The sequence below is a fragment of the Melopsittacus undulatus genome, chromosome Z (genome assembly GCF_012275295.1).
Source record: "Melopsittacus undulatus isolate bMelUnd1 chromosome Z, bMelUnd1.mat.Z, whole genome shotgun sequence".
Lineage (NCBI taxonomy): Eukaryota > Metazoa > Chordata > Aves > Psittaciformes > Psittaculidae > Melopsittacus > Melopsittacus undulatus.
This window is the reverse complement of record NC_047557.1, coordinates 29,766,375-29,780,970: the sequence shown is the minus strand read 5'-3', so window position 1 is coordinate 29,780,970 and position 14,596 is coordinate 29,766,375. Positions and strand designations below refer to the sequence as shown.

Here is a 14,596-nt window from a genome sequence, read left to right as displayed (position 1 = left end):
TCTTCTGCTGCAAGATAGCCACGTCCTGTCCCCCTGAAAAAGTTGCCATCTATATGGTGGTTTCTTCTAGGCATATTGTGAGCTTGGTCCTGTTCAAGCCTGCAAGATGGAAATACAGTGCCTCAGTGCAATGATAAAGCATATTATCAACTTTTTTGTTTTAATTGGAGCATTCTAGGGAGGCAGGACAATTGGGTATCTTCAGAATCAAGTAGATCCATACACATATGCAACTGTCTCGATTTCAAACTCAAAACCGCAACTGTAGCCTATGTTTGAATAGCTACACTGACATCAAGGCATTTGCACCTGAAGGCAACAGAGAAGAATTTGTCATGGCTTCTTTAGGTACTAAGTGATGGCTGACTTCTGAAATAAAATCTTTCAGGAATATAGAAAGAAAGACAAATTACCTGGACAAGAAAAACTATTCAGAAGAAATTAAACTAAAATTGTCCTTTCAAGTAGTTGTTTCTTTATTTCTATTATTGCCTGTAAACATTCAAGGGCCACATTTTCAACTAGTATAAACACTCAGAGATCTGCTGTTTTTCAGATGGCTATACTAATTTATGTCTGATGACAGTCTATAGTTAGATGTGGGGAATTTTTATTATAATCTTAATTTCCAGTTTTAATGTAATAATCATCCAGCTAAATGTCTAAACAATTAAAAATCTGATGATTAAACAGTGAAGAATTACGAAAATAATTTTTCTGTCATTTAAAGAGCAGAACAGATCCTACTTGACAGTATCCTGCTTATCTGCCTACCTTACACAAGTAAAGCACAAAATGTTTGTTAAAGTATATAAAATATAAAGGAAACAACGTTTTTAGAGTTCGCTTAGAGACAGTTATATCTCTTCTGAAGCACAGTTTTGAAGCAACACAGAAAATTTTGCATAGAATAAAAAACACAAATCTCACCTCTTTCAGATGTGTATTCTCTCTGTTAACTGAAAGGCATGAGCAGCTTTTTTCTCCTTGACTTCCTCTGTTTTTTCTTCTTTGATCTGTTCTCTTATGACTATCACGAGTTTAAATTCCTCTCAGTACAGCTTCTGAATGCATTAATTAGCATGAAAGAGGCAAGGAGACAACTTTTATTTTTTTTTTCTTCAGTCTGCATTCTTCTCTCCTGATAAGCAGCTCAAAAAGTTTGTTATTTCTTCATTTATTACATATCCTCCAAGAAATAGCTCAACACTGTTTTACCTCTCTAAGCAGTACAAGCTGCCAGAGTGGGTTGACTACTTCTAAATTCAAATCTGTTTTGATTTAGGGATGATTATTTTGTGGCAGAGGGCTGGTGATTTCACATGTGCTTAACTATAGCTCTGTTTATGCACACTTTCTGCACCGTTTAACACTGTGGAAACCAATATAGTTGGAGCAGAACTTGTAGATGGATGCTGTTATTCCATGATAGAAGTGTTTAGATTAAGGCAAGTACAGTTTAATTCTGTACTGGTAAGCAGCTGCTGCAACAAAAAGAGAGTCTGTCCCATGGGCTGCAGAAGTAACGAAGCCTGTACTTCACTTTTGTAATTTGCCTGTGCTCATGCTGCAGTAACTCCATTTACAATATCAGCCAAAAAATGGCAGTCTGTGATTAATTCTGAGTCTGGGATACTGTGTTAGTTATTGCCAAATTAAAAATCAAAAAAGGAGAGCCATGTTATGCTTGTAATTTTTCCCAATTAACCATTAGATTTCCTGCCACTTTCTAGGGTTTTTTAAGTTTGAAGGACTCAAAACTTTGAAGTTTTCATTTATTTTTGAAGCTCCGATCCTGGCTCCAAATGTGGCTTAAATGGCTGACAGATTCAAAAATTTACAGGAAAGAACAAAGAGTGTGAGAGATCAACAACCATTTCCCTAGGAAATCAAATGAGAAATCTTAACATCAATGTTCTTAGCTTGTATAGGGCTAGGAAGAGCCAGACCATTTTTCTGCTTCTAAGCTTTGCCTAATTATGGTAAAAATCTGATCTGGTTTGGGATACTTTTTCATGGTGGTGCCCAGCGTGACAGTGACAGGACCAGAGGCTGTGGGTGCAGACTGAAAAACGAGGTGCCCATGAACATCTGGAGACACTTTTTTGCCATGCAGGTGACAGCCCTGCAGAGGTTGCCCAGAGAAGCTGGAGGTCTCCTGCCTCTGAGATACTCAGAAGCTGTCTGGACACGGTGCTGAGCAATGGGATTCAATTGATCATGCTGGAGCAAGGGCTTTGGATGGCATGGCCTGCAGAGAGCCCTTTCAACCTCAGTCACTGTGTGATTAACACCAGAAGGATCTAACTGTTTTTGCTAGACCCATTAAAGTTTTTTGCAGAGGGAAGAATAACAGGAGGAAGAATGATAAACGTTAGTAAGGAGCATAAATCTGCTCATTTGACCACATTTCACTGTTGCTCTGATATCCCAGAAGAACTCTATAGATTTTCAAAAGTGAAAGAGATACAGAGAAAGTTTCTGTAGATACCCATGTCTGTAAAACTGTAAGTGTATGCCATCAAGTCTGTTAAGTTCCCAAGCAACCGTACCTTCTGTAGCACTCTGAAAATCAAACAGTATTTATCATAAATCATTTGTTTTCCTGAAGAAAAACTTCACTTCTGGGAGAGGATGATGGGTACCATTTGTTCTTGTCAGAATCAAACTTCAGACCTACAGAAACTCCATGTGATATCAGAATCATTGCCTGCCCCTTCCTTGCCTCCAGCACTGGCAGGGATGGAGCAAAATGTCAATATTTTATATTTGACTGGGTATTTTGTGTTCTGAATGAATCTTTTGTTAATAGTATAACAAGGAAGGAAAAAAAAAAGAACAACTTTGTCATGGATATGCAGTGCCATCTGGTATGTAGATACACAATGATGCTATTGAAGAATTGGATGGAGAAGATAATATACCATGTACTGGTCCTGATCACAGTTTTTTTTACAAAACCTTATTTCTCCAAGGCAGTGCTGCTAGCTCTGTCAGTGCTTTAATTTTAAGGTTTATGAAAATTTCAATGGAAAGGCTCAAGTATTTCAGTGCTAAATCTATGTTAACAGTAACAGAGTACTGTAAGAGCAAATAATGATACTATATGCTTTCAGTTGGTGCTGTAGATCCTCATTTTTCCATGGTTTGGTGATTTACTTTAAAGTAGGTATTAGGTGGTTTCCAGGGCTGACCAGTTCTACTAGAGGCCTGATTTGGAGCTTTTTGAGAAGAAGCTGTTCTTCAAATAGCTGGTACCTCAACTGAGGCACCTCCAGGAAGCAATGTGTTTTCCTGTGGACTGCTTTGTACAGACACCATTAATACATTACCACTCTGAAAGCCTGGTTCATGAAACTAAGTTCCCCCTCAAATGATTCCTGAGTGAAACTGTGGTCCTTAGTGTCAGTCCCATCTCCCTTTGCTCCATCTCTGAACAAAGTACCATAAAGAAGGAATGATAGTCTTAATCCTCTAGTAGCTATGCCAAGAGGATGCAATGAATGCAATGGCATCTGTGTTCCTGCACCTTGTTTTCAAAATTAAAAGGATTGGGTAGTTTTCTGGCAGTGTTTTTCTGCTGCTACTTTGTCCATGGTTGACTGGAGGTTCTGAGGCCAGTGGATTGTTCAGATTTATGGGACTGTTACCATGAGATGAAAGATGGGTGAGAACCTTTTGGATGCAGTTGGACACTATCAAGGTGAGGCAGAGCTACTTTCCTTGCATATAATTATAGGAGGCCATACCTAGATTCAAGAGAATGATGGCTCTTTCTGAAGCCTCACAGTCCTGTTTAGCCCAGTGAGTGGCTAACTGGCTTAGGGTCAGAAACTCCTTGCAGGTAAGCTGCTGATTTAGGTCTCTAAGGCCATCTCAGAAGGTCTTTCTTTGAAGAAAGTTAATATAGGCAACACTGACTACATCATTAGCAGCTTGGAAAAAAAACAGCCCTTTGCAAATAATTCCTACAGTAATAGTCCAGTGAAACTCAACCTGGAATATTGCTGCTACAGCTGAAGTAAAAGCAGTCCCAAAATTAATGTGAACACTAAGACTTTTTCTATGATATTAAGCAGATACATAGACATCAGCTGACAAGGGTGTCAGCATCATCAGTTCCATTTAGCAAAAAGGAATAAAATAATTACTTTTTATGTCTCCTTTCACAGCGTCACAGGAGCCTGTTCAGACTGGTGGGGACCTCACAAATTAATACTAACACTAGGTGGTACTTCTGTGCTATTAAACAGATACTTAGCCATCAGTTGCACATGGTCCCAAAATGGAGGCACAGCTGTGGAGCAGAGAAGAATATCACCTCCCTTAATCTGCTGTATGTGCCCCTGTTCACACAGCCCAGGATACCACCAGCCTGCTTTATGGACTGTATCAGATGTCTGAGCACAGCAAATTACAGAGACTGATGGCAGGGCTTGTAAATAATTCGTGTAAAGAATTTTAACAGAAACTCAGAGGTGGAAGCTCTCCAAACATCTCTCCATTTCTCCACCCTCCAACAATTCCCATTTCCTTTCATTTTAGAAAATGAAGAGTTATTTTAAATTTTAGAACACTGCAGAAGACTGAAGAATAATACTTTCTAGAAGAATCTAAGTTTTTCAATTGACATGACTGAAAAACATTTAGTCAGAAATTTCAGGGCCTTGGTACAAGACTTTGCCCACCAGTTGTGTCCCTTCCAGTGTGTGTTCCGTGATCAAACCCTCACAGTTAGTTGATTTATTAGTGGTTCAGCGATTTTCCTGAAAGTTAAATTAAATTTTTGAGATAATTGGTAGTCTTATGAACAACAAAGAAATATTTTATATAAGTGAGTTATCTTAAATTTGACTTCACATGTTAAGTGTTTCAATGCTAAAAATTTCTGAAGTTCATAACTAAGGCAGCTATGGTATTTGTAACAGTTGCAAAGCTTTCAAGTGCTGTGTTTTTTCCCTTTTTTGTGTTTTTTGGGTTTGTTTTTTTTTTTTTTTACAATATGACCCAGCTCTTTCTCTCTTCTTCTACATTTTCTCTTCCCCCTGATAAAATAAAATGAACCAAAACACTGTGGTGTGCTTTGGATATGTACTTTTTTGAATCTCATAAATCGAGTATTTGCTCAAATAGCTTCAGGATAGCAAAATGTGGGACTAAAGAGCATCTCAGGAAGTCATGTAGGCCATCCCACTGTTCTGAAGCACAACTGAATATATTTAGATTCTCTCCCATATCTTATCTATTTTCTAATACCTCTGTTTTCATATTCTCCCTATAGTCTGTTTCTATGCTTAACAGGCTACAGTGAAGTTTTTTTACCCAATTACACAACTTAGCTTTGCTGCAAATTCTATCAATTACTAATTACCTTAACAAGGAAAGGAATTAACTGTGTCTTCTTTATCTCAATCTATTACGGATTTGAAGGCTGTTCTCATGCTCTATAAAACCTTTGTATTCTAAACCAGACAAACTTAATTTCTCACACTTTTTCTTTAGGCTGTTTTCTTAACCCTTCTCATTCTTGTTCTGCTTAATTATTTGCAACTTACGTACCTCTTCAAGTTGAAGCCTGACAAGCACCATTATCTTCTCTATCTTACAATAGCACAGGAAGACATTTACTGTTATTAATATACGGTTGCATCTGGGATTCTTACTTGGTTTGAAGTCCACTGTGGCCTCATGTCTTCCTCTGTTTTTCATCAATCCTTCTCCATTTTATGTCTCTGTGTGTTGTTTTTTAGTTCTGATACTTCTATTGTTCATGTAACTTTCCCTGCTTGTCAGGTTTACTTATTTTTCAGATTCCAGCTCTGCTCTGTAGAGTACGTGCCTTCAGCTCAAACTTATTTTCGTATACTCTTGCTTTCACATCCAACTTGTTTACTGAAAGTACTGAACACTATTTCCCTACATTGAACATCTGTGATGATGACGCCTCTTCCTATTTGATAGTTATGGCTGCAGTCTGTGTTTGGGGTTTCTACCTGCTGCACATATGTGTCATGTGTTCATTTAGACCACAGTTTCCCTAGTTTGCTTATTGCAGCCCTGGAGGACTGTGTTGAAGACTTGTAGTCAAAATGCAACTCCAACATCAAAATAATATAATAATGGTTACTGGTGTGGTTTCCTTGTAAGCTAGATGATTTTCTTCCTCAAACATTCTGATGCAAAACTTACATAATTTTATAAATCCTATTTATATTGAGTTTGGAGAAAATACTTCCATATCTCCTGAAATGCTATAAGATATCCAGTACAGTCACTACATCATGTTATTGATACCTTTTGGTTTGAAGTTTCAGGAGAATGAGGGTAGAATAGGGTAATGTTGAGTTTTCTTGTGTAGTATTGGTCTGGGTTCCTTTTTCTTTTCTCTGTTGAAGCTGATCTAAAGTAACTAAAACCACAGCTGATAGGATAAGAGTTGCTCCTGCCATATAGAAGCCTGCTCTGTAATCTCCAGTCATGTCCACGATCAGACCTGGAAAGAAACAAATAAGAGCAATATGATTGATAGAAAGCTATGAATTACCTCAGCAGTGTGAACACATCCTCTCACAATGATAGTATGCTGACTACATCAGCTTTCTACATCAGGAGTGCATGGAACATCACCCCATTATAGCATTTTAAAATCTGAACACAACTCACATCTCATTTACTTTGTGTATGTGAACTGCTACAGAAATAAAACACTATACAGTTTGAAGCATTTTCCAACCTGGCAGACAATAAAGGCAGAAAAAAACTAATCATGCAGCTTTGTATCTGAGTAGCCCCATGTTTTCTGGTGTAGCTGCCACTAGTTGCTGTAATTTGGAAACCATAACAGTACAGCATGAGAGAGGTTAAAGAAGGAATGGAGAAGCATCTGCTGGAGACACAGCTGGAGAGGTTGCCTGAAGTATTATCGGCTTTCCTGTTCATCATTTTACGAAGAGTCACAGATGTTAATAAAAAGAGTCTGGGTTTTAGGTAGTTTTAAGCCAACCAAAATACCAAATGCAGTACTGCAGCAGTATATGTAGTAGAATTGACTGCTCTGTGGTTATATTGGCAGGTTCATTTGTGGGCTTATGAGGGCCTCTTGCTTGGTCTTCCACTGGGAAGTTTGTCCACATTAAGTGTATTCCCTAGTCCCCATTCCAACCTAACATCAGTCCTGTTAGGCAAAGGAGCTCTGGATCCAAATCTTTTTGATTTTACTTTTAACAAAGGGGAGGAGAGCTCAAGGAGCATTTAGAATTCCCTCCTCTTCCACACTTTTTAGCTTACTATAGATACACAAAGAGGTCACAAACTAGTGACCAGGCATTACATAAATGTCTTGTTACTTTTGTATTTTTTTCAGATATTCCCAGCATACTTCTGGTATTGTTCTGACTCAAATTCTCTATAAATCTTCCTGGTTTTATTTTCAAAAGTGACTTAAAATGTTCCAGCATTCAGTCTAACCCATTTTCAACCTATTAGTGGTGTCATTACCACAAAAGTCACTGTAGTGCATGAGCAGTGGTCTTTGGATTAGAACTCAGATCCACATTTTACAAGTCACACTGGTAATTTTCCTGCCACATCATTTTGTAAAGTCTCTGCAGCTTGCAGCTTGTTTGTCTTGCAGTTTTCCAAGATGATTTTGTCTCATTGCCAGCCCATAAATCCATGTGCTGTCTCATTGTCTGCTTTCTCTTCCCACTGTTTTTATGTGCTGCCTCCCCCATTTATTTTATTAGTTAGCTCAAGTGCTGCCTGAAAACAGAAGGCATCTTTGTAATATTTTCCTTGAGGCACACATACCCTCATGTTTCAAGCTGTTCCACTTGACCTTCTGTAGAAACCCTCCCAACAATACCAGCATTTATGCAACATAATTAATTTCAAATCTCAGTTTCTTCTCTGAAAGTGTGGATCTGCTGCTTGTCCCAAGGTTGCACTTTCATAGCAAGACAATGGAAGCCCACTAAATGGGATTCTGTGGAATTCAGAGAGCAGGAACACCACCACGTGAACTCTCCCATTCTTCCCTTCTTTCATGTTGAACAGGTATCTCTAAAATCACAGATAAGAGGGGAGAAGGACACTTTGGAGAGGAGTTATGCTGAATGTTTTTATAGACTTCTTGGTCCACATACTCCTGAGGTAAAAAATGGGGGAAATTTGGGTCCAGATACAGATTTTTTCAGTTTGGGTCACTATCCCCCTTTCTTCTTGTAAACTGTATTTGGCAGAGTATCAACTTACCAGCAAGAGGAGGTCCCACAAAACCTCCAGTGCTTCGAATGAGCATGAAAAGCCCTAGAGCACTGTCAAAATCTGGCATGCCTACAACATCTGCTAGCACTGTAATATGAATGGCGACTGTTGTACCAAAGAAGAATCCATACAAGCCAGTGAATATTGCCAAGGACAGGTAACTGTTAGCCAGTGGCAACAGCATCAGGGAAGTGCTGATCAGTGTAATTGTCACTGTCAGCAAATGTACTGTTTTGGTAACGTGGAGATTGGCATACCAGCCACAGAGCAGCCTGCCTGCAAAGTCCACCATAGCTAAAATGGATAACAGTGATGCAGTCCATGAATCGTCTATTCCCAGGCTGTAACTAAGTGGAACTAAAAATAAGGGAGGAACAAAAAAACTCATAGCAGCTAATATACCAAAAACGGCATAAAGTACAAACTCTGGTTGTCTAAGAAGCATCCAGTTGAAGGTTTTGTGTGTGGTGGGAGACTTATCTTCTTTGTCTATCCTAGATTCACCATTGCCAGGTGATCTCTCAGTTTCATGATGTCTAGCCTCAAGGAGGCAGCTGCTTGCCAGGGGTCGCATCAGTACTCCACAGACACAGATATTGAGTTGGATGCCACCTATGATCAAGAGGGCACCTTTCCATCCATATTGACTTATCAACCACTGGAAAAGTGGCCCAAACATGAACGCAAAGACACATTCTCCAGCACTGGCAATAGCACTGGCCAAAGCTCTTTTCTTGGAGAAATAATGGCTCACAATGCTAATGGCTGGTATCCATGAAAAGGAAATCCCAAGTCCTGAAAAACACAAATACAAATAGCAGCAGTCAGACACTGTTGAAGTATTTTGTGAAAGTGGAAATTAAATTGAGCAATGCTCCTACATTTGCAAAGTTGAAAACTGGTAAAAGAAAAGCAACTGTACTTTTACCAAGAGCATGAGTTCAGTTGTACTATTTGTAAGAGTCTACTTGTGGTGTGTGTTCTATAGGATTATGTTGTACATCCAAACAAAAAGCAGGAGTATGAAGTGTACACTTCTGTATTCTTATTATGAAAAAAAACCCACACAAAGTTGATTTGACAGGTTTCCCTCTGGGTGAGAAGTCACATGGCTATGTCATTGAAACTAGATGGATCTCAGAGTGTCTGTGCTATCCTAATTAAGGCTGGTACTAGTTCAGATCACTGGGTTAAGATGAGCTGTGTTCTGGGCAGAAAGTGAGGGAGGGTGTGAAGGAAGTTGCTGTGTTACCTCTATTTGCTCTTAATTTTCTTGCCCGACTGCTTTGAGCATGCTTCAAACCCACTCTTACAGTGATTTTAATGGCTCCCTAGAAACTATTTGGCAGCCCAGGACTGCCAAAGGGCTCAAATTCCAGACATTTTCTCAGGCATCCAGCCTGGAACTGGAAATGGTTTATTTTATTGCCTGCCAGCTTTGCTTCCTGTTCCAGGAAAATCTGCTGGATGTTGGAGACAATTTTTTGGCCTGTTTTTACATATAGGAAAGAAAGGATTGGAATCAACTGAAAGCTTGGGGGTGTGTACAAAACATAGATTATTTGATAGAAAGTACAAAATTTGGAATCTTTAGGTTTCCATGTACTTCACCACTCTTTATGTTCTTTAAAACTTCACAGAACTCTTGGCTCTAAGTGAAAAATAAAACACTTTCAATTTTCTGGTTGCATATAATATGCAGGTGAAAATTACTAGCATTTGATTATTCACCTTTTTTGTCATTGCAGGTTTATAGTGCAAATTCTTCATTCCAGAGTGGGACATGAGGGAAATTACCTTTAAGGGGGGGATATTGGTTCTAGTCACTCATAGAAGCAAAACAGAAATCAGATTTTAAAACTCCTACCATTAGTACCCTCAAATGAGGTCTCTGAGCTGCTGGTGAAGGAAATTCGTAAAGCCATAAAGTCATACCCTGTAGGAAGCCAGTTGTTGCATACATCCAGACCATGTTGAGTCCAAGAAATCCCAGTGTCATTCCTGAAAAAGCCAGGAATCCTCCAGTGATCACAACTGCCCGATGGGTGTATCGTGCACAGAGTGAGCTGGCAACAGGGGCTGAATCAGCAGCAAAATAGGAGAAAGATAAATACGTTAGGAACATTAGGCTGATAAGACTGAATAATCCAATAAAGCTTCTGAAGGAGACAGGGGACGGTGGTGGTCAATCAAGACTTTAAAATTGGATCCTTGCTGATAGGGGAATGACTGTTCCTGTGGCAGAGATTTTAAAATACATTCAAAGTATGTGGGTGTTTTTAAAGGGAAAGAACATTTCAATGCCTTTGTTGCAGAACAGTTCTGCTGAATTTTGTGTAAGGACACAACTAACAACATGACAGCAGTTTGTGTAGTGTTTTAGCAGAAAGCGATACCCCGTCATAAGAATCTTCAAGTTAATTTATAAAACAAAATCATTATTGATAGAGTATCATTGATATGACTGGCATGAAATTTTCTGGAGAAAATTGATCTTTTAGAGCTTTGAAAAATCATCTGTTCACAGAATTTCAAATGTTTTATAAGGGACAAAAATTGAGGTTTGTTTTTACTTTACTTATTTAGTTTCTTAAATTTTTATTTCAGTGGTGGTTTCTCTGAGCAGACTGCAGGCACGCCTCAACACATGAGGGCGAAGTTGCACCAGGTACAGATCTGATCTGATACAGCAATTCCAAAGCACTGGTGTCTAGGCACTGTCTGGAAGCACCTGAAACGTTAAGGATATTTTTGCCTAATTAAGGATCAGTTGTACTGCCTGGCTATTTTCCACCAGTGAAACAGGTTTAAAACCAAGGCTATCACGGAAAGGCTCTCGGTTCTGCAGCGTTTCAAACCCCAAGTATGGGATGTTTTCCATGGCCACTAGAGGGCTCCCAAGAGACACCCACAGCACCAGTTCTCGGCAGGGTTTCGCGGTGCAGTCAGCTCCCTGCTGTTTGTTAATATTATGGAAATATGAGCTCGGGGGTAAAATAAAATTCAGATAAAGAGGACCAAGCTTATAAACTTAAGTAAGTGCGAAGACAATGAAGAAAAGGCTGTCAGAAAGAGAGTTTTTGTAGCCATTTGTAGGAGCAAGTTGTTGTACAGTCACCTGTGTTAAGTAAGATAAGAATGAAGAGAATTTGGTAGCTAGGACAAACGAAATAAACCTGGTAGTGAAACAAGAGATAATTAACATCTGCAAAATCTTCAGGACGTACACTGTCTGATAACAGGTAGCTGGCAGAAGTTATGCAAACCCCAAAAGTGTCTCATCAGCACTTACAGCTAAAATACAGTGATTTGGTAAAGATATAAAAAGCATAGTAGAATTCAGTCATGGTCTATAAGATTCAGTGGAAGGAATGAGCCAGGATAAAGCATATACAGTTGGAGAAACATACATCTATAATGAACAAAAGAAAAGTAGACTCAGGATAGCAAGAGAGATCAATGGAAGACCCAAAAGACAAGAGAAAGATCTGTAGTTGGAGCAGAAATACTACCAAAAAGCAATTTTTAAAATACCGAATGAGGAGAAAATAGTCAGAAATTGAACATGGGATAGCAGGAGGAATAAATAAGCTAGCCAATGAACTGGAAATTGAGAAGATAGGCAGGGTGCACAGTCTGAATGGAGTAAGGGCAATACACAGAAAACTTACAAAAAATGGAAAGGGATGATAACCACAGGGCAAAGACAAAGGTGATGGGAGATGTACATCAGTACCAAGAGAAGGCCTGTGGTAAATTGATCAGCCTGTTGCAGGTGCAAACCCCAAAAGTAGAAGCACGTACTCTCCTTCCACACAAGACACAGAACTACTACTGAAAGGATCCAAATTGGAAAAACTAGTAATTCACTGGTCATCCTTCACTCTGAGCCAAATGACTCTGAAGGTTTCCCAGAGGAACATATTAAGAAAGACTAAGCCAGGCCAGGAAAGATTCTCAAAGAACTAGAGATTCAGATGATCTTCAGCAGAAAGTCTTCTGATCCCTATAATGAAGCAAAGGCAGCAGAAGATAAGGAAAATTACCTTACACCTGGCTAGGCAAACATTTTTCTGGTTTATAGTTGGTTGTTGTTGTTATTATTATTTCATATGCCTTATCCTTGATACATTCCTATATAATGTAAACATACATTAAAACAAAACAGGACTTTGAGTTCTTTTATCCTTCTCTGTTGGCTTTTTTTTTTTTTGTTAAGTTCATATGACAAAATAATGTAACAGTAGGTCTGTGGTAAGTCTAATTTTTAAACCAAATTAATAGATTCCCATTTATTAATTTCTCTATAAAAATTAACAAATCTGCAAAGTAGGTGAAAGATTAGGTTTTTCATTATTTGTAATTAATTATTTTTGTCAGAATGGATCAAGCTCTTATACTGTAAATCAAGGATACCAGTTTATGGAAGTGACAATCTTTTCAGATCATGAGTTAATTTAGTTTATTACTTTGACTTTTAAATAACTCTCTTGCTCTTCTGAATACCTTTTTCAAAGAAAGATGAGTTTCCCATGGTCTTTGAAAGTACTGCAATTACAAGCAACAATACTGATAGGTATGAAATGAGTAGGATGCATGTAATTATAAAGTGTATATGCAATGAAGCGTCTTCACAAACAAAATTATTACAGCATTTATTATGTAAGGATACTTACATATTACAAGTATGTACCTACATGAAAGCACGTAGAGCAGACTTCACAAATTCTGTACAGCTCATGCCTGCACATGTTTGGAATCCTCACCATATGGTGAAGGATCCTCCAGTTTGCAAGGGCACAAACAACTCTGTAAACAACTAAAGTAAGAATCAAATGCAGTATGTTTGATATGTTTCCCTACTTCATTTGGTGAGGAGATTCATACTGCTCCCATAGCTCATTGCCTTTGATGGGGATAGTTCACGCTCACTTCCCTTACTCTGTGCTTGCACGGTCTTGTCTTCTTTATGCCATGAACAAACTGATTTTATATTTTTTTAGCTCGACAAGTTTACTGTTAGACCAGTGACTCAGAATCTTTGTAAGCAGGGGGAGAGGAGAGCCAGAACTGGCGGTTCTGAAAGGAAGTGGGACCTTGGTGAAGACAAAAAGGAGAAGAGTGGGAAAGCAGGACTGAGAGTCACCATTTTGGTAGCAAATGGCTTATCTGGTAGGCAGGGTCACAGTCCTTATGTCTTAAGACACTTTGAGAAAGTGACAGTTGCTGTGAGATCAGTGAACTTGCACAAACTGGTTTAAGAGCTTGATTCAACAAGCTTTGCATTTCTGAGGATTATCTCCAGTGAGTTTGATGCAAAGCCTGTAGAAAACTGAATCATGAGTCTATGTACATGAAGTTCTTTAAGGCAATCAGGTTCCTGTGTATATACAGAGTCCTCTTTAAGCTATTTAATGTCTGAGGCATGGATATACTTTTATGAGAGGAAGCAAATGCCAATTCTCTATGGAGGCAGAAGGAGGAAGTATTGTCCTTACATATTTTCATTTTGTGGGTTTTCTTAAGGAAGCTCTTCAAAATTTCTTGACATTAAAGTGCTAGAAGAGCATTTCTACCTACCTCCTAAATGGAAGACAGTAATAGTTACTGATGTGATCCAGGAAGTGGTACTTGCATGTTCGTCAAAGTGCTGCTGGATTTCAACAAACAACAGACCAAAAGTCTTGAGGACAGCAACAGTGAGGCCCATCACCATGAAGGCTGACGCTACCACAACCCATCCATAGCCACCATCTGGTGGATTGCTGGTTTTGGCCTCCATCTTTACTAATTCTCAGATCTTCTCTCAGGATATTTTGCTGGGGTGGTAGTGATGGTGGAGAGTGAAGATTTTTAAATCTGCAAATTATTAGAAGAACAAGTGTTAAAGAAATTAATTACAAGATTCCAGGAATGGCTTGCACAAGTTATTACCAAGTGAAAATGCAGTATGCACTTCTGTGATTTGACTGAAAATATTATGTGGGAAACATGACCTGGGAGATGGAAAGCAGATAGATAAGGAAGTAAAACAAAAAATTAAAAAAGATGAAGAAAGGAAAAATATTCAGGTAAGGAGAGAAGAAAGAAAGAAGTGCATAGACATGGAAATAGGAGAGAGGACAATGGGATAAGAAATTATGCAGACACTAAGATTTTCAAGACTTCAGGAACCTTATCCCACTCACTTTTCAAACCAATGTATTATTATAAACTACTAGAAAATTAAATGCCTGACAGGATACCATAATTTGTAACATTTTCTGGACATTGCAATAAACTTTACGAACTTTAAGCCATCAAGGCAGTTATTAGTACCCATTAGCATCTT

The 14,596-nt window shown here is 38.6% G+C and overlaps 1 protein-coding gene across 1 annotated transcript; it reads right to left on the bottom strand.

Moving 5' to 3' along the window:
- LOC101874314 (monocarboxylate transporter 13-like) lies at window positions 1–14,047 on the bottom strand. Its single transcript, XM_013130567.2, has 6 exons — window positions 13,846–14,047; window positions 10,201–10,344; window positions 8,254–9,060; window positions 6,295–6,493; window positions 931–1,064; window positions 1–99 (listed from the first exon to the last, which is right to left on the bottom strand). Exons 1-5 carry the CDS (start codon window positions 14,045–14,047, stop codon window positions 1,034–1,036), a joined length of 1,383 nt encoding a protein of 460 aa, XP_012986021.2. The 3' UTR covers window positions 1–99; window positions 931–1,033.
- Window positions 14,048–14,596: the final 549 nt, after the last annotated feature.